Source organism: Glycine soja, chromosome 11 (genome assembly GCF_004193775.1).
Source record: "Glycine soja cultivar W05 chromosome 11, ASM419377v2, whole genome shotgun sequence".
Classification (NCBI taxonomy): Eukaryota; Viridiplantae; Streptophyta; class Magnoliopsida; order Fabales; family Fabaceae; genus Glycine; species Glycine soja.
The window spans coordinates 50320308-50340347 of record NC_041012.1 but is presented as its reverse complement, the minus strand read 5'-3'; the positions used below and the strand labels follow the sequence as shown (position 1 = coordinate 50340347).

General features: G+C 33.5%; 2 protein-coding genes across 8 annotated transcripts; one reads left to right on the top strand and one right to left on the bottom strand.

Moving 5' to 3' along the window:
- Window positions 1-58: 58 nt before the first annotated feature.
- Window positions 59-12864, bottom strand: LOC114374857 (nodulin homeobox-like). Of its 7 annotated transcripts, none has more exons than XM_028332565.1 (19): window positions 12716-12864; window positions 12509-12553; window positions 8825-8887; window positions 8593-8718; window positions 8356-8514; window positions 7853-7936; window positions 7647-7775; window positions 6952-7170; window positions 5554-5679; window positions 4868-4963; window positions 4404-4559; window positions 3829-4117; window positions 3590-3715; window positions 3436-3505; window positions 2565-2628; window positions 2366-2434; window positions 1600-2136; window positions 1486-1520; window positions 59-1042 (listed from the first exon to the last, which is right to left on the bottom strand). In XM_028332565.1, exons 3-19 carry the CDS (start codon window positions 8864-8866, stop codon window positions 532-534), a joined length of 2838 nt encoding a protein of 945 aa, XP_028188366.1. In that variant the 5' UTR covers window positions 8867-8887; window positions 12509-12553; window positions 12716-12864; the 3' UTR covers window positions 59-531. The 7 variants fall into 7 exon arrangements, with proteins under 7 accessions (XP_028188366.1, XP_028188367.1, XP_028188371.1 ...); XM_028332566.1 differs by having other exon boundaries at window positions 12509-12615; window positions 12716-12859; XM_028332570.1 differs by lacking the exon at window positions 12716-12864 and having other exon boundaries at window positions 59-797; window positions 879-1042; window positions 12509-12709.
- A 1098-nt stretch (window positions 12865-13962) lies between these two features.
- Window positions 13963-15746, top strand: LOC114373393 (glutelin type-A 2-like). The gene is made up of 4 exons (XM_028330858.1): window positions 13963-14123; window positions 14647-14708; window positions 14837-14990; window positions 15457-15746. Exons 1-4 carry the CDS (start codon window positions 13963-13965, stop codon window positions 15608-15610), a joined length of 531 nt encoding a protein of 176 aa, XP_028186659.1. The 3' UTR covers window positions 15611-15746.
- Window positions 15747-20040: the final 4294 nt, after the last annotated feature.

The following is a 20040-nucleotide window of genomic DNA, read 5'->3' as shown; positions in this document are numbered from 1 at the left end:
GAAAATCAATTTTACACAATTTGTTGATTTCATTTTCACGACTCCAAACAAAATAATCTAATACTTTTCTTCTGAAATTATTACACTTGGCATGAAATGAGCAAGATTCGCAAATTTTAATCTAAACAGAATTTACGTTCACAGTTTCCCTTTAAGTTAAATTCAGATCTCATCACTCGTTACCATAGTTTCACATATTGTCAATTGCCATGCTGCAGGGAAAATTCTGAGAAACAAATTTTGTACAAGACCCTACCAACATTTTTGCTGCTGACTACAGCTCTTGTTTATATCCTAAACTAAACTATCTTTCATTGCTGAATCAACCTTGTTTTCTCCATAATTGTCCTCTTCTACTTTCTACCCATCCTTGGCTAACAAACTGGAGACTTTACTATTCAGTATTGTTCTTCATAGCAAACCCATCTGTTATCGCTTCAGCTAATGTTTATGGGAAAAAAAAAACATGCGCATACAGGGAACCACAAGGAAGATTGACAACAGATTGCCGCTAATGAAGCATGATTAAATTCATTCAGGTGGCAATGCAAAAACTCTGTTTGAACCCCATAACACCCTCATGACTCCTAACTTAGTTTCAGCTTCTGCAAATGTGTTGCCAGTGGCTTCTGATGGATAAGGTAGCCGCATGCCTTTATCAGCTTTGAGCTCACTAATATCCACAACACGGGCGGATAATTCATCCAAGCTCTTCCCATACCACTTACCATGCACCTGAAACACTTTTCCTCTGCCAATTTCGTCTTGTCGTACACCAACGAGCACAACATATTGACCTGCATTGCAATGACCAAATTCTGGAGAACCAATATCAACAAACCGAGCCAGAGCCAGAGAAGGCTCGGATTTATTATCACCTGAAGCTATTCTCGCAACATGTGATACATCACCTGGACTGCCAGGTGAGTCATAGGACCCAGGTACTGGCCCTCTTTGCTTGTCTGGGACAGGATTGTCATCACCTGCTGCTGCTTTAACATCCCTAGCTGTGCGAGCTAGCCTAGCTTTTCGATTGTTCAACCTAATACAACAAACATGAAATTCAGTTACAAATCAAACCATATAAGCTAGCCTAGCTTTTCGATTGTTCAACCTAATACAACAAATCATGTGTATATGCAGCCAATTGCTTAATATATTTAAGATTTCACAACCAAGTAATGTGTCAATATCCGCAAATTGCACAATAATATTTAAGAGACCAGTAAATTCAATGCTCCTCTTCCAAAACGCTTCATTTCTTGACACAAAACAATGTTAAAATAAAATAACGAAATCAGATCCGTACCTAATATTAGTTTACAGCTTTGGATAAGATAACAAATGAGATTCAATATAATTTGGTAAAGAAACCATGATATATGACTTCATCCTAGATGTTTGACTATATCATCTGATATGTATAACAAGAGAAGCAAGCAACAACTTAACAAACTATATGATAAGCTACATATAGAGGCATACCAATTTTTAAGCTGTGAAGATGTAACCTCGGAACCCTGGAAAGCATTACGCAAGAGTATCAGGAAAATATGTCAATTAAATATTACTCAAAAAGTTTATTTGCATTTAACATACATGCCCACTTAATTTATCAGCCCATGATTGAAGTGAAGCTGCATTTCGCTGCATATCAGGCTCATCTTTGAGTGCCCTCTCAATCAGCATCACCTGCTTATCATTCATTATTGTTCGTTTTCGTTTTCTCCTTTGTGAAAGTTCAATCTTTTCATCCTCTGGATTTTCCTCAACTGCAGTTCTTTTAAGACGCTCATTCGATTTTGAAAGCTCTCCATTATCCATATTATCAACAACATTCTTTCCTTTTGCAGAACTACTATCTGAACCACTTGTTTCAACATTCTGAGCATCCTTGTCCATTTCTCTAGCTCCTCCAGATGCAGTTTTACCAGCTATGCCTTTATCATCTACCTGATTTTGCCTATTTAGGCCCTTGCCTTGATTTGTGTCTTCAGCTCTGGTATTATGTTGGTCCATGTCTGGAAATGCAGAATTCTCAGACATTCCTTCCTTGAAGTTGCCACCCTTCTTATTAAGATCGGCATGTTCTTTTCCAGTTAAAGATGACGGGCATCCCCCTGCACTCTGTGCCTTCTACAGGAAATCAAACTTTTCAAGTTATTGTGTTGAGGACAAGCTACATGGTAACCAAATAATCCAATTTGAGAATTGTTTTATACTTTTATTTTTTTATTTAACAGTTAAAGGCATTTCCTAGATGTAAAGTAGGTATAACTTTAATTATATTTGTGAACAAAAATGTAAAAATACAATGTGATCATTGAATGTGTTGGTAAAAAAAAAAAAAAGACTTGCAAAATACCTGATAATGTTCATTCCTGTTGAATTTAGAAAGCTTATCCCAATATAATGACTCCTCAAATTTGCTATCCTGAGTTTTACCCAGCAGAATGATATGGGCACATTTATGCACAAAATATGAAATGATATGAGAAAAAGAGAAAAAGAAATAATCAGGGGGAAAAATATTAGCAATTCAAACTAAAGGTCAAAGATTTTACTTGGACTTGATTTTCCCCAAATCCAGTAGACGTAAATAGTGATTGTAATTCACCAAAAAACACTCTGCAAGCAATTCACAAATCAAAGTTATTTGCTAAACTTAAACATGACCTTTACGATAGTATAATGCTGGACCTTAGGAGCTAAAAGATTTACAGAAAAATCAATGCCATGTATGCTTAACCAGGGAGTTGAAGTGAGGCGGGGGAAATGGAAGATGAGAGAGAACAAAGTCAACAGAAAAAGACAAAAAAATTACAATAAAACTCAATTTTCAAAAACACTTATTCTGAATAGTATAAAACTGAATTTATTAGAATTCTGGTTTGTTTCTTGAAGATTGAGAGTTATCATCAGCATGATAGTTATTCTATTATTTCTTGTTACTCTTATCTCTAAATAAATTGAGAAGATAGAAATGTAATTATTTAAAATATTTTTTATTATGTAAATTTAAAAAGGGTAGATTGAAGTATCCTAAACTGGAGTGAAGCTAATAAATAATATGTATAAAAATGGTACATGCACCAAAATCAGAAGAGAATGTCTATTAACTCCATCTTGTGTAGACGACAAGCTCTCGGTTTTGGGAAAGAAAACAAAAATAAACAGTTCAATTCAACATAATCCTTAAAAATATTTCTTTAAAATAAAACCAAGAAGGCACTATTCCTCAGTTAGCTTTACAAATCTCTTTTCAGTTTTAATCAAGTGGCATAAGGAGCTACCACTAATGCCATAATGCTCATGTATCAAACACACACACACTTATGACCAATACATGAGTAACCACAGTCAACAGTTTAAATCAGTCATGCTAAAGTCAAAGTGTCTAATGCTACAATGAAACTTAAAAGAAGGTGATATAACCTTAAAAGTTGCACATCCTCCACATTTAAGAAGTTAGGAATCAGAGATTCTGCATGACTTAACAATGAGTCTACAAAAGAAAGTTACTCGTAAGAAAGTAACCATATATTGCTCATAATTCAACAACAAAAAACTATTTGAGAATAATCATTACGGAGGTTCTTGCTAGCAATGGCAGCTTTAGGAGCATCAGAAGCAAAAGAAAACCCCGGCAGCAAGTTAGATAAATCCATTTGCAAGCACTCCATGACCTTGAGAACAAAAAGGTTCCTCTCCTGCTCTGGGGATTAAAATTACGTGAAAAAAAGGACAAATGAAATGTGGAAAACACATATACCTGTAAAACAATCAAATTTGGCCTAGAAATTTTGGGAATATTGACAAAGAACCAACCTTCGCATATGTTGGGAACAAAACAATGAAGATTTGCAAAGAACTTGACAAATAATGATGTCCTATGATGTGCATAAGAAGCCTTAGGCATGCTGTTAGGGATTAGGTTGAATTCCAAATTTGTAGCATTTCTTACATCCAGTGAAGTATAATCCAAAATCCATCCAACTGCAGCAAATATATCATATTCAAGACTTGCATCCTCCTCCATCTTTAAGAGATTAGATGAACACCAACAGGATAAAAAATCTCCATGGGAGAGCGAAATTATTGCTGTCAGAACTTTAGTCTGGAATCACATGCAAAGGAAACAATCAACTTCCTGATTGCTGAATGAACATCTAACAAATCAAGGAAAATATTATAAAGCATAAAGCATTGGTTACAAACGAAAGATAAAACAAGAGATGCATAATATCTTAGCATTTGTCTTGAATAAAATTTAGAGTAGTTTTACAAACAAAACAGAATGATGCTTATGCCACCTAACACTATTTTTACTGCACATTGGATGAATCGTGTCAGCAATGACACTAAAACAAGTTAATTCTATAATATAAAAAGGATAGACTTACAAAACAAAGTATCATGTAAGATCGAAAGTTTGAATCATCGGAGAAGATGTCAGCTAGACGCATTGCATTGAGCTGTACAAACCCCATTGGGAAACTTCTGTCAGCAGTGAGATGTCCAGGATCTCTTCCAAAAGCTTGCTTCAACAAGTCAAAAACCTACATCATTGATAGTATGTAATAAAGACATTGATGTGCTTAATGGCATTGATGCATACTGCAGGCCACCACAGAACAATATTAATTTAAAGATTTCCTGAAGAACTTGTACTTTACTCAATAATCCATATCATATGTTTAGTACTCAGAAATGTAATCCCAGTTTATTATGAAACGATGGAAGTGGCAGGAAAAATTGACACTAATTTACAGGCAATAATTTTCACCAGTTATTAGAAAAATCTCACTAAAAGAACAACCCTTTGTTTTCAACAGTTTGCATTACAAAGCAACAGCAGAAAACTAACCTCTAATGCAACAGATTTAGCCAAATCTAAACTTCGTGCTGAGCTGGCTACTTCGTCAAGGTAAGAAATGCTTTCCACTTCACACAAACTCAGCAGCTGAGTAAAGAAAGCGGTCATAGTGTTGTTAATAATATGCATAAATTATAAAGCAGATTAACAAAGAAAAAAAAAATCCTCTATTTGATCCTCCAAAGTTATATGCGTCACCAAGTTAGTCCTTTAAATTTTGTCACCAAATTAATTCTTCAGATTTAAATCATCACCATATTAGTCCTCAAAATATTTTGTCACCCTATACCTTCGCATAGCGAAGAGCCTCTGGGCAATGGGGTACGAAGTTTTATTAATCCCTCAATCGTTTAATCTATCACTAAATGAGTAGTCTAAAAAATCTACAATGTCATCATATTTGTCCTTCTTAAGGACCAAAGTGGTGAAAAAAAGAATCTGAGGGACCAATTTGGTGACAAATTAAAATCTTTAGAAACTAAGTTGGCATCAAAATCTTGAGAGGACTAAAATGGAAACAAAAAAGAATCTTTGATAGACTAATTTGATGTCAAAAATTTTTGGAGGACTAATATGATGACGTGCATTACTTGATACTTCACAGGATCAAATTGAGATTTTTCTCTGCATTAAAGTAAAATGCAGGGATTTACAGCAAATTTTGTCATTGAACTCACAATAGATAGTATTTTAGCCTTTAGCCTAGAAATAGCTGCCATGATCCTGGATGGAAAAGATGGCTGAATGTGTAACTTCAAGATGGATTGAGCAAGAAAAAGAATGCTTCCCTTTTCACATAATTCCTGTAAGTAAATGAAAAATACAATGACTTGAAGCATCAATCACATAGTGCATGCAGTTATATGTATGCATATTAATTCCAATAACTTGAAGCATCTTGGCCAGTGACTACGTTGCAAGCCTTTAAAAAAAAAGTGACTATGTTGAAAGTATCCAGTTTGTCAAATGGAATTTCCAACACCTAAAACTCTGACTCTCCCTCTAACAATGTCTACCTTTAATGGTGCAACACATTAACTTGGAGTTGGTAGGTTAGCCGACTTTAAAACAGAATAACATATAGAAATGAGAACATTATTGTTTGTATAGCACTAGCATTAGAACTTCTAAAACAGAAATATTTAACCATAAACCTCATTTTTTACCTTTCTTAGAAAGCTTCTTGTCCATAGAACCCTCAATTTATATTCAGTTTAATCAAATAGGTGAAGGAAGTCATATGCATAACAGTGATGTTTGACAAAAAAAAAAATATGAATAATATTATATAAAATATATTCACAAATAAGCCCATAAAAAAGAAGTAAATAGAGGTAGGCTACTGTTCCATTTTAGAAACCCATCTAATATCATCAACAGAGGTGTCAAGTGGTTATACCATCAAACAGTAAAAACTCATGGTTAAGCATTTATATCCACTTTAAGAATAATTTAGTTGTGATGCTAGAGAAAGGTAAAGCTGCTCAGTGCTCAGACAGTAGAGAAGATCTAACAATACTTTGTTTGGTGAAGTGGGAAAAAAATAGAAGGAAAGAAGTCACACACACACACACACAGAAAAAAAAAAGGCTAAGGAATTGTCCTTAGAAAATTAATAGGAAAAACCAACAACCAACAAAATAAACAAAATGATGTGCCAAGCACCATGTAAATATAACAGAGACTCCTCAACATGTGCCAGCCAAGCACCAAGAGTCAAGATGCCCAAAATTGAGATGCTGCTCCATTTTTGGTTGTTTTACAACTAAAGGGGAGAAAAGGGTAGTTTTCAAGGAGAGTAAAAGGATGTAAATATGTGGTGAGGTTTTCCTTTTCTGAAACAAAGTATATTTACATAATCTATACTTGAAGGAATTTGACATGATTTATTTATGGAGCTATCCAATTTTAATAAGTTATATAATGACTGAGAGGGACAAAGGATGCAACCAGGTTTTCATTCCATACAGCCCTCATCTGCAATCAAACATTAGAGAATTTCTTCATATATAGATTTAGGGACACAGTCCCCTCTCCAAATTTATGAAGTAAGAATGTAAGATTGGTTTGGGAACCTTATTCTTAAGCAGGCGCTCCTTAAAAAAAAATTGTTGGCATAATGACTGAAGAAACTGCAGAGAAGCTTCACACTGCTGACAGAGATAATAAACCATTTGTTCTGCTGTAAGATTTGATTCCACAGAAATATCTTCATGATATGCTACCAGTGTATTCTCAAGAAAACTAACAACCATGCGAACTGATCCAAAAGCTGCATCCATAAATATGTTAACCTGTCATATAATTCATGATTAGCCATAGTACAAACAAGTATTATCAGAAAATAAGTAAAATAATATTGTGAAGAGGCATATTTGTTGGATGTAATAAAACCATTCATATGCTTTCACCAAACAGCTTAATCTTTTGGGGAGAAATGGTTCAAAGCAGAGGTTATACATAAAAAAGAAATTAGCTGACCAGAAAGAAATTCTAAATGTATGCAACAACTGGATTGAAAGAAATGCCTACTTAAAGTTGTACTGACTGTCCTTTTTACAGTAAAAATCATTTTTTGACAACAAAAATTATTTTTTAAAGTTAGAAAAAAATATAAATTTCAGATAGACAAGTGAAATTTAAGAAAAAGGATTTAAAATAGTTGTGACAATATAAAAGGCTTCGTTTTATCAAATTTGCCAAATGGACACTAACAGAATCCTGTTTCTGAATCAAGCGTCTAAAACATGGGGTGGAGGTGAAGTTGTACCTTGGGGTGCGCAAGCAATACATGAACAATATCTTGCCATTGTGTTGAAATAAACGCTGTTAAAAGATGTAAATTGCAGGCTACAAGAGTTGAATGCATAAGGTGCATATAACTAAAAGCACAGTATTCCTGCAACATGGATGTAAATCTCAATATAGGTACACAACACAGAAGATCAAACTGTAAAGAACCAAACTATGAAAAACCTGTCTGTAACCACCAAGAACAATTTGCATGTAGAAAACCAAGTCAGTCAGCTGTTCCATCATTTTCACATCATCTAGCACAATCTGTAATCATATTCCAATGCAGAAATCAGAATCATAGCGTCATTTTCAAAACAGCAATACACACACACACTATGAACAAACAAAGTGCATAGGATTGTGAATACAATTCCAGAAAAACTCTACAATGCTTATGTTTTTTTGCCAAAATATGAACCCATATTGATGTGAACTGTAAGGAAATTACTGAAATAAAAAAACAAATATTCCATCCAGGAAAAAGAATTGCTACCTCCTACACCCCTTAATTTTTAGACAGTGAAGCATTATTTAGTGCATGATGAAGATTGTTCAAACTCAGGAATTTTAATAAATATCCTTCTTCAACATTTTGATAACATGTCTTTCCCACACAAGGAAAACACAAAAAGCTACATGATAAGCAGAATATGATAAATGTTAATGCGCATTATAATATTAACCTGCTCGAACTTAGAATTTCGGGAGGCTAATTCACACAAGGAGTGCAATAATCGAATGCCACATAATAAGTATCTGAACAGGGCTTCATCTCTAACAGCTGACATCAGCAGTGTAGTAAGGTGCAAAGGAAGAGATCCCACAAGCTTTTCCATATCAATCTGACACATTACAATAAGAAATTACAATCTGATAAAACAACATATCAAATAGCATTATGATGCTGAGCATCAGACAACCTTCAGCAATGATCCTTTTTCAGTAAGGTAATGAATAGTGAAATTTTCAGAGTCCCTCAATAATTTATTAAGATCCAGAGCTGTAACTCCTTGCAATTCCTTCACTGCTGATATCAAGCTTATTGCCTGTTCAAGTAAATAAAAAAATATTCATACTCCAGCCATTGAGAAGGATAATGGAGGGTAGGAGAGTCTCATGGATCCAAGTTATATTTAATTGATAATTACTTGCCTGTGCAGCACTGCTTGATGATTCTTCCTTAGCAATCCTCATTCTAGAGAATCAGTAAGAAGACTGTAGAAACAAACATTACGTCATTATTGAGATGCAATAGAAACAAGAGACACATACATAGCTCAAGTAATTAGTATGCATGTGCATGACTTGTAACCCTAAGATAATTGCTAATTTTACAATTTGGAACAGAAGTTGCCAGTTCGTGTCAACAACACTAGGAAGAGCCATCAGCTGATGGCAGACATTTGTTGCACCCAGAACAAGCTAGTATTTCATAAGAAAAAATGTGTTGATGAAGCACAAGAATTTTAACTATTTTTTATTGTTGCATCTTGGTTAGTCATCAAAACACACAAGTAGTTCTGAATATGAGATTGACCTTCAGTATGCAAAGTTACAGAGTGTGAAACACTATTCACCGAAAAACAAATTTAGCATCACAAATTCACCTTCAAAGTTTTAACTGCCCTAGAAGAAAATGCTTGCTTATTTGGTATTCACTCTTTCATTTTTTACAAGTAACCTTTATTTTTAATCAAAATAGTTGCTTCCATCCCAACTATGTTGGCACCGAAGCAATTAAATAACACACCACACTCTGAAAATATATCAAGGCATGGAGCCTCTAAAGTGGTGATCCAAATAAATCAATAGAACTCAAGAACTCTTAATCCATTATCATCATGCATGTTATTGATACATACATATCTTCCATGCCAAAATGCAGTTTCCAGTTCATGATCCCAGCAAAACATAGGGGGGGTCCTATATCTAGGTCTGAAATCTACAACTACAATCACAGTCCACAGAGACCCAAAATCATTAAAGCATCACCTGTAGCTTTAAAAAATAATCACTTTCTTATAATATTTCATATAAGTGAAAAATACATGTAGTGAAGAGATTTAAAGACACATTTATGTGAAACCATTACAACACCTTCGAGGAAAGAACAGCAATCAATAATATGTTCTCAAGATATTTAGCATTTATTCAAGAAACTTTTTACATGTCTCCATTTATGTAATTTTATAACAAATTAGAGCAAATCGCCAAAGAGATAATATTTAGTACCCAGATCAATTAGACTTTTCGTATAATAGACAAAACTTGTAATTGCCTAATTGGTCATCAATAACATTCAGCTAGGTCATCCTGCAATCTCCCTCTTATGGGATATATCAGTTAAATATGATCTCATAAACAAAATCAATTAGAAATACAACATCGTGCATTTAAATCCCTTAACCAATCTGTAGAAGACATTGATGTCGTCTCAAGAGTTTCCTAACCAAACAGATTATGGAAATGTTCTTCTTTTGCTTTTAAAAGAAGAAGATGCAGAAAGAATAAAAGAAATAGATTCATGATTCTTACCAGCGTTTCCGAATTTGATAGCCTCAATAAAACCACAATCTAGGTCACAATTCTAATCATGGGAAGTTTCACAAATTTGGTTGTAAAAAAATATTGAGAAGAGAAAATTGATAATTAACAAAGGTCGAATATTGACCTGTATGTCAAATCTAGTTTGTTTGCAGTATCTGCCAGTGTTTTTTGGCACCAACTGAAAAAGGGTGGCAGTGCTGCTGGGGAGGATGAAGGATTAGTCCGGTGTCATGAAAATCGACCTGGTCATCTAGGTTAATGGTCTAATTGGTGAGTCACTTATTGACCCGATATATATATATATTAAAAATGTATATAAAATACCTAATATAATATGATCAATTCATATTTTTAGACTCAAATTAAATTTTTGTTATAATCAAACTATAAATATTACATAATCATTTACTATTATAAATTATTTTGCAGGTATTATCAATAAATAACTAAGGAGACTATTATTTTTCAAGACTAAATACAAAAATTATCATATGACTATAAACAAGTCTGATAAAGATGTATAAATCACATAAATATTAAATGATACCATGATTATATATATAAATTACCCAATTCCTTTACTATTCTCCTATGCTATCATATACTTAATTAACATAACATTCTTATAGTTTAGAATTTTATGTTGCACGTGAAATTAACTATATATCTATATTAAAGGAATTCGTTGGTATCTTCGGTGTCTCCAATGTACAAACATGTCATAAGTGCCTATTTTTAAACTATATATCTATATCTATATTAAATCTCATGATATATTATAGATATAGAATTTAGGTATTTACATATCATCTTACCTATGAAATTTTAAAGTCTATGACAACTTGTACCTTTCCCTTGTACTTTTTAAAAACATAAGAATTTTAGCTCTTTAATCAATGTCAGGTATTCATAGCATATAGTTTTCTCAATATTTTTGTTTTTTGTAAATAAATTTTATTAGAAAGAAAGATAAATAACAAAGCAAAGGAAGCATGGCATCCTCCTTTATAGGACTGATAAAGCTGAAAATAATACAAAAAAAAAATCTATATAAAAAAGAGAACACCAAGACCAGAACTAGATCTCCATGACTGTTGCCAGCTCTTTCCTCCTTTGCTTCACCATTGTGTTATACTATCCACAAGGACCTCCATCAAAATGCTATCCATGGGAGGCCCTCAACATCTACACCTCTACTTGGTTACCCTGAAAATGATCTTCATAACCCAAATTCTCCACTCTATTTTCCTTGTGTTTTTCCCTTTCCATTGGTGGATCAACTTCTTTATAATTGTTTTGGTGTTTGTTTCTTTCTTTCTTTGCTTCATAGTTTTCCTTTTCTTCTCCACCACAAAAAGCCTGGTTCTAGAACATTGAATCTTTACTTCTTTTTGGTTCCAAATATTGCAATGGTTCACAGGCGCACTCTATCTCTTCCTCGTCTTTTTCAAATGCTATCATGCTATTGGCCACTTATAGACCATCTTTGGAAGCAATTCCATAAGGAAATTGATTCAATTTTCTTAAACTCAATTAACTACATTATTTAATGAACACTTCCGAGCCACCTTGCTGACCTTTCATCCATCCATCCTCGACAACTGCATAACTTGAGTTTGAATCAAGGGTTTCTCATAGGCAAGTGATTTAAAATTCATCTATAAATTCCTTGTTGAGATTGGTTGTTTGTCCTAACCATGAAATGGGCTCCCCTAATCTAATGCTTTCTATTCTAGCACCAAAAAAATGCTCTCTCACTTGGAACAAATCTTAAAGTTCACAAAATATAATTAAATCCTAGGGTTTCTAGAATGCAATTTAAAATCATTGAAATCCAATTCAATTTCTTGTTTAAAAATAATATCCCAAAACTACCAATAACAACTTCATGCTAAGCTGACACATGTCATCCTAAAGAAATCCTTTCTGATAACATTGTCATGTAGTAAATAAAAAGGAAATATTCATGGCTTTTATGTTAGATTCTAAAATAGCAAATGATAAGAATGGCCAACGATGGCAGTTGCGAAAAGGCTTAGGTTGGCAGCACTGAGAACAAAATGAGCAAAGGCTAATAAAATAGTTAGTATTGTTAGGGATTGAAATTCATTGCTCAATCTCACTAAGAAACAAGAAGCAAGGTTCATAATCCCAAAGCAAACACAGAATGACGAACAGAGAAAACGACAACACTACAGATCAAAGTAAAGCAAATCTATAATTGAATAACCTCAATGCAAATGCATTTACTCGAAGAAGAATGCGTAAGAAGCATTTTTAAGAACGAACCTGGAAGGAGCGAGTAGAGGAGGAAACTCTGCCAACCTCGTAACGCTAGAACGAAAAGAAGGCATGAGTTGACTTAGCAAATCAGCAACTAAGAAATCAAAACGAAGCTAAAAAAAAAAAGAGAGAGAGATTGCTAAAATTGGCACGCGCGAAGAGTGAAATTGCTTGAGCATTATGCGAAGTAACTAGAGAGGAGCGAGAGAGAACCTGGAAGTAGTGGCGGAGGACGGTGGTCGGAGGGGGGTAATAATAGAATTTAGAATAATAATTTATAATTTATTATTAAAAAAAAGTGAAAAGGAGAGGGTGTTATGTTGAATTAAAAGCGTGGTTGACTAAAGTTTATGTGAATGGGTTATGGGAGGGTGTAAAAGCCAAGGCATCAGCACAAGCAGCCCAGTTAAGGGTCCCAATATAGACATCCTCGGATAAAAATGCGTTTAGGAAGATAATTAATTAATAACAAAATATAATTATTATAAACTAGTCTAGTAAAATATAAACTAGTAAAAAAAGTATAAATATTTTTTGAGAATAATATATAGTAAATAAATAAAATTGTAAAAGAATGTTCAATAAGACTTAATGAAAGTTAATTTTGTATTGAAACAAATTAGATAGATAAATTGCTCTATAAATATTTTTAAGGAAAAAATATGAAAAATAACTTCTATTTTAAATTAATATTAACTTATGCATAATTTAAACTAAATTTTTGGACAAGTTAATATTTTCTTTAGAAGTTAATATGAGAGAGTTTTTATAAATTTGCTCATGGAGAATTTTTTTTTTCTTTTTTTTTTCTCCTATGAGTATTTATGAAAAATATTATTGTTCAAAAAGGTAAACAAAATCAAATCAAATAAATAAAAAAAATCATCATATGTTGACACCTTCCTTGCATGCTTCTAAATAAGTTTTGTTTCTTTCTAAACAGTAAAACAAATCATTAGTTGCATAAGTTGAAAGGACCTAAAATTTGTTTTTTAAAATTTTGTTTTCTAAGATTTTGTTGTCAAAAAGTTGTTTCTATATATTTCTTTAATGATTGTTGAGTTGCGATTTCATTTATAAAAAAACTGTTGTTTTTTTTTCTACAAATCTTTCATTTGGTTTTCCTTTTCTTAGAAATGACTATAGGATTTTTATTTAAAAATTAATATTGTATTTTTAGAATAAAAAAAAATAATTTTGCTGAGTGTTTCATATATGTGTTGACTAACAGGCTGTGACAACTTTTTGATTCAGATTTAGAAAAGGTGGGGAAAAAATGAAACCTAACCTCCTTAATTTTTAAGAATTATATAATTTATAATTACAAATATAAATATACGAGCCCTGATAGTAGTGGTCCCGTGGACTCTGACTTGTTACACTCCACTTCTCCTTTTCTGTTACACTTACCTTTATATATCGTTGTTTTCTGGGTCCACGAGATAAGCGAAAGGAAGAAGATGGAGATGTTGGCCAAGAAAGTATACGAAGGCAATGGTGGGTCCTACTATTCATGGTCCCCCGCCGAGCTTCCCCAAGGCAACATTGGTGCCGCCAAGCTTGCTCTCGACAAAAACGGCTTCGCTCTTCCTCGTTACTCTGACGATCCTTTACGACCATCGTTTGTGTTTTTAAGATGGAGATGTTTTTTTTTTTGTTTTATTATTTCTACAACTGATCGGAAGTCGTCTTTGTCGTTTTACGCTACTACGGTCATTTCTTGTTTTCAATATTTCAGTTCGGAATTTTTTATGAATAAAATTTCCCAGATTATGAAGGTAATTTGTCTTATATGACTGGGAATCATTTTTTATATATAACTTTTAACTGATTGATAATATAAATTAAGCAATTACCAATATGCAATATGGTGTACCATTGTTAGCAGATAACTTTGTTTCTTAACTATGGTCAGAGAGTTTGATTTTGGTGTACACGTATATGAAAAATATCTGTTTGGGGAGATATATAATTATCAGTATCAATATTTGGATCAGTATTTAAAAGGATTAGTTATCGTCTCGTAGACGGTGGATATCATGTGTTGATCCAAATAATAATAATAAACTCATTATTTGAAGTGATTATGAATTTATGTTGTTGTATTGATTATTTGTGAACTTGTGTTCTCAATCCACATGAAGTGGAGTGGCTGGAATAGTGCTGCTGTCTGACTCAGAAGAGAAGGTTGTTGCAATCAAGAAGGGTGATTGATGCCTTGGCACTCCCCTTTGGTGTTGTGTGACGTGGTGGTACAACAAGGAAGAAACTGAGTTGGTTATTCTGTTCCTTGGGGACACTTCCAAGGCTCACAAGGCAGGTGAATTCACTGACTTTTTTCTGACTGGTTCCAATGGAATCTTCACCGTAGGGTTTTGGAGACAACCGTGAAAGCTGTTAATTTGTTCATTGTGCCAAGGTTCTTTGTGGTCTCAAAGATTGCTGATCCTGATGGACTCGAGTGGTTCTCTATCATCTCCACCCCTAAGTGAGTCTTTCTTATATTACTTCTTTACACCTTATTTACAGTATATGTTTCTTCTTCTTCTTCTTGTTATAGATTTCATTGCAGAAGTAATCATCCATTTGATATTCTGTTTATTGCTTACATAGATTGGATTTTTTGTCTATCTTTTCGTGTTAGGAACCTTTTAAATTTTAACTGACACAGAGCACCCATCATAATTCATAAATTGAAAATTGCTGATCCTAATATACTTGCAAGAAATCATTATTTGGTTGGAAAATGAAAACTCAATTAGTGAACAACTATTCTGTACTATATGCATGCTCATTGTAACAATTGATTGTTAACTATGGCATTAGGCATTACTAATGTTAGGTAGCCTCACCAATAAAGGGTTGAGATGATTACTCAATCAGTTTCCGTAGTTCACCTCATAATTTATTTGCAATGATCCTTTTACTAATTGGTATGATTCTCACTTTGGCAGTACTATATTTACCCACTTGGCTGGAAGTTCTTCCGTGTGGAAGGCTTTATCACCTTCGGTTCTGCAAGCTGCTTTCAATGTAGATCCAGAAGTTGAGCAACTGTTCCGTTCAAAGAGGACTGCCGATGCCATTTTCTTCCCTCCACCAAACTAGATTAAGCATTCCATTGCTTGCTTGTAAAGATTCCCCATCCTATACACCGGAAAGTTAAAAGGGGAAATGTCTTGTGGAATTACTTTACTGTTTAAAACTACTATTTTCTTTATTAATTAGGAATTTCAACTAACCACCTCTTTCGTTCCTTTTTTTTTTTTTGCCTGCCTCTATTCTTATCCTTTTCATATTATTCGAACTATTGAAGATAGTGAATATAGATTCCTAAAAAAAAAGATACTTAAGTTAAAGATGCTTCTTATAAAAATAAAAAAGTAGGTTAAATATAATTGTTTTACAGGTCAGTAGCTTGAACTAAAAGGCATGAGAAATCATACATGAAACAGAACTCAGCAGAGTCAGAAGTAATTATTAATGTGAAACTAACAAATCTTCCTTTGACACGACCAAACACAATCCAAACAAATGCAAGCCTTAGCAAGTGGTGCAAGAGATCCAAACATTCTCAAGCAATATTTCTTTTTCATCACAACATTTACACCAATATAATTAACGCAACGGGGTTTCGAAGAAGATAAAGTGATGAACTCAGATAAATAAAAAAGGAGATATAAAGAAGTGGCAAAGTTGCCCGCATGCAGACATACACAATATCCTTAAACCAAAATCTAAATTCTTGCAGACGTTCCATATTAGCAAACCATAAAATATCATATAAGCCGTCGCTAAAGGAATGGCGATAGTGTTGATAATATCATATACCATGTTGTAATCATCTTCATTCCCACGACAACGCATCTCACGTGGTCCATTATTCCTGTCATACATCATCCTATTCACTTCATCACTAAGACACCGTTACACATTTCACACCGCCTTGAACGCTTCCTCGGCACCAGGGGCTTTGTTGTTATCGGGATGAACCTTCAGTGACAGCTTCTTATAAGCTTTCCACACATCCTCACCAGTGCAATTTCTCCTCACTCCTAATATGTCCTAATACTTTCTCTCCATCTTAATCTCTCTAATAATTGATATTTGATCGCCATAGCTGTTCTTCTTGTTCCCATTCATTGTACCTAGAAAATTAGGGCCGCAATCAATTCGAGAGTTATATATGCGTCACATAGGATCTAAATTTAAGACTAGAAAGAAAATGTTACCAACAATCAACAGAAAACATTGAACATACATCAAAAAACAGAAAACATGGAAGACGCCAGAGAAATAAAAATTATCTGCAGATCGAAGGAGAAGAAACAAAGAGAATAAATCCAATGACCTGTTGAAGTAGCTGTGAATTTTAAGATTTTGGATTTCAAATGTAAATTTTAAAATAAAATGTGTTTAATAAAATTAAAGCTGAAATGATTTTTGAATTTTTTTTGAAAGATTTTTACACTCATTTTTTCAAAAACAAGAAAAAGTGTATTGTGAAATTGGTTTTTAGTTTAAAAAAATCACATATTTCTCACATTTGACTATGATACTTTTTGTTGGTACCACTACCATTCATCACTATTATCATCGTCATTACTACCAACATTAGCTTCATCATTATCACCACCATCATCATTAGTATCATTATGATCGCTACGGTCATCGTCATTATCATCATTACCATCACCACACTACCACCACTTGATGTCACCACCAACACCACCGTCGTTGTTATCATTATCATTTCCGACCTCACCATCACCACCACCAGTATCAATAATATCATCTTTGTCACCACTACTGCAATTATCATCAACTGTTACTATTATCATTGTCAGTGCACCATCATTGCGATCAATACCACTGACATTGTTACCACTACCACCATCACTATTGTCACCAACATCACTCACATTGTTACCACCACCATTGTCACCACTAATATTACATTTGTCACCATCACCACCAATGTCGTCGCGATCACCACTAATATCACCTTTATCACTACCACCATCACATTGATTCAGATTCCAAATTAAAGCAAAAAAGATGAAACACGAAGCGTGAAATGTTAGCTCCACCACTGACAAATTTTATCTAGACCATGCAATCATAAAGTGTACTCTTCTTATTACTGTGGCATTGGTGGGTGGAGAGGTACAACATTGACACTATAAAACAAATTTGAGGCCACTGATTGATACTCAAGAACCTACTGACTGAATTGCATTAATGGTAGAATCTCTTACAATAATTATTCTTTATGAGAGCTAATTAATTAGGATGTGATTCTTTCTACTTAAGAGCATGTATCATGAGTTGAGTGTGACTTGACCCACTTGAAATGTGTTTAATAAAAATTATATGTAGATTGAAGAAGAAGAAGAAACAAAGAAAATAAATCTAATGACTCGTTTGAAGTGGTTGTGAATTTTAAGATTTTGGATTTCAAATGTAAATTTTAAAACAAAATATGTTTAATAAAATCAAACTTGTAACCTTGGCTCTGATACCTATTTAGGCTTTTTCAAAAATAATAATTGGGCTCATTTCCCAAAACCGACTCAACATGAAGTGTTACAATGTTTCATGAAAAAAAATGCCGCATTTCGTATATTAAAAATGATGCATGACATATCATTCATATAATGAACATTGTGAGTGTGTGGTAATGACAAGTGGACGACATATCCTTGAATGCACTAGTGGACAACATATGAATTTTAAATCAATTATTTATAAAAATCATTTCAAGTTGACTCCTTAAAAGAATCAACCTTTCTTCACTTAATTGTTTTGAAAAAATATCAACAAGTTGTTCATCACTGGGTACAAACTGTAAATCCATTATATCATTTTGAACATAATCACTTATAAAATGATGTTTAATTCCTATATGTTTTGTTCTGATACCAATTGTTAGATCGAGCGCTTATCACTAGACTAAAAGTTATAATTGATAGTCAGGATGCAACTCTTTCTACTTAAGAGCGTAGCAATCCAAATGTCATGAATTGACTGTGACTTGACCCACATAGACCTCCGCTACAGGACAATTGATGCCACAACTCGACAAATAAATAGATTATGATATTTATCTATCCATTTAAAGTTATAAACATAGGTGACATATATATTAACACTGATGTAGATGGAAATTAACTAAGGCTAGGCATGTTAATTGGATTTTGAATTGTGACTATTATTTTTTTTTTAAATTGCATATATTTTCCACAAGAAATAATATTGTTCGAAGAGAGCCAAATAGGATCACTGAAAGTGTCGAAGTTTTCTATGAGTATTTAAGGCAACTACTTACCAAAGCTCAAGCCATGTGATCCACATGTTAAGTGGTCATGACCCATCAACACTGACAAACATAAATCATTAGATGAAAAAAGAATAAGAAAACAGAAACAGTTTGGTGAAGAGTGTGTCCCAAACCAGCCTGGCCTTGAGTGCTGCCGGCTACCACTGACTCGAATGCATTACCTTGTCTCCAATAGTTTGTTATCTAAAAAGCTTAGCTAGTGGGGAAAAAAAATAGTGTGTAATGTAGCAGGACAGGTGCACAAGGTTTTCACTTTTATGGTTATGGAAGAGATGGAGAGACCCATTAATTAGTGCTCAGCACCAAGGTATTGAAAAGAACACCTTCTGGAGAGCAGCTTTTCTTTGGTGCTCTTGGTTTGAATTTCCAAATTTTCTTCGAAACAGATTTGAGGTCAAAAGTTCATCAAGTTGATAATTTGTTTCCACAAACAGGAACACATTAAATGACACTGAATTAAGAGAAATGCTGAATAGTATGAATAAGCATTTTTTTTTATATATTTTGGTAAGGATAAAACTTAGATGTACTTCTTCTTTGAGTGCTTTTAGTGCTGTACTCTAATCAAAGTTAAAGTTTCATTAAGATAAATTTCAATATAAGTTAAGAAGATGAAATATCAATTCTGATTCAACAACACTAAAAGCACGTAAAGGACCTGCATTCAAGTTTTTTCTTCTTCTCTAGAATAGTTTTGCCTTGAGGCAGGTCTTTTTAATTATAGGCTGGAGTTAAGGAGAAAAAAAGAAGCAATGGCAGCCAAAGCCTTAATTAGAATTAATGTGCGTCTTTTATATATGAAGTAAAGAAACATTAATATTGTGGAGACACAAGACTTACAGAAAAACAATTGAACTTGAGCAATTACCAATCAGTAATAAACACTAAACACCAAGAAAAAGCTGCACTCCATTCACCCATCAATCTAACCAGACAACAAACATTATAATTAAGCTTGACATGTCATTAAACTTTATACCCAATACAAACTATCACAAACAACAGAGATAAAAAGGGGTGGCGCTACATGCTAATTTTTATTTAACTCACGTTGAGCATTTAAACTACCTCGGCATTGACGAAGACAATGATGGCAAAGATGATGTTGAAGATGGCCATAGCTGTGCATTCTTCACCTTGGACACACTTGCCAGAACCCCTAATGGTGTCACGTGTCCGATTATTGTTACTTTCTTTG

What these genes read in the sequence shown, in the direction of transcription:
- LOC114374857 (XM_028332565.1), bottom strand. Translation starts at nt 8,866, where the DNA reads ATGAGGATTGCTAAGGAAGAATCATCAAGCAGTGCTGCACAG. An exon ending in TTGGGGAAAATCAAGTCCAA is followed by an intron (nt 2,435 to 2,564) that starts GTAAAATCTTTG and finishes GGTAAAACTCAG; the next exon opens with GATAGCAAATTTGAGGAGTC. An exon ending in TCTTCACAGCTTAAAAATTG is followed by an intron (nt 1,043 to 1,485) that starts GTATGCCTCTAT and finishes TTGTTGTATTAG; the next exon opens with GTTGAACAATCGAAAAGCTA.
- LOC114373393 (XM_028330858.1), top strand. Translation starts at nt 13,963, where the DNA reads ATGGAGATGTTGGCCAAGAAAGTATACGAAGGCAATGGTGGGTCCTAC. An exon ending in GGTTGTTGCAATCAAGAAGG is followed by an intron (nt 14,709 to 14,836) that starts GTGATTGATGCC and finishes GAATTCACTGAC; the next exon opens with TTTTTTCTGACTGGTTCCAA. An exon ending in TCTATCATCTCCACCCCTAA is followed by an intron (nt 14,991 to 15,456) that starts GTGAGTCTTTCT and finishes TCACTTTGGCAG; the next exon opens with TACTATATTTACCCACTTGG.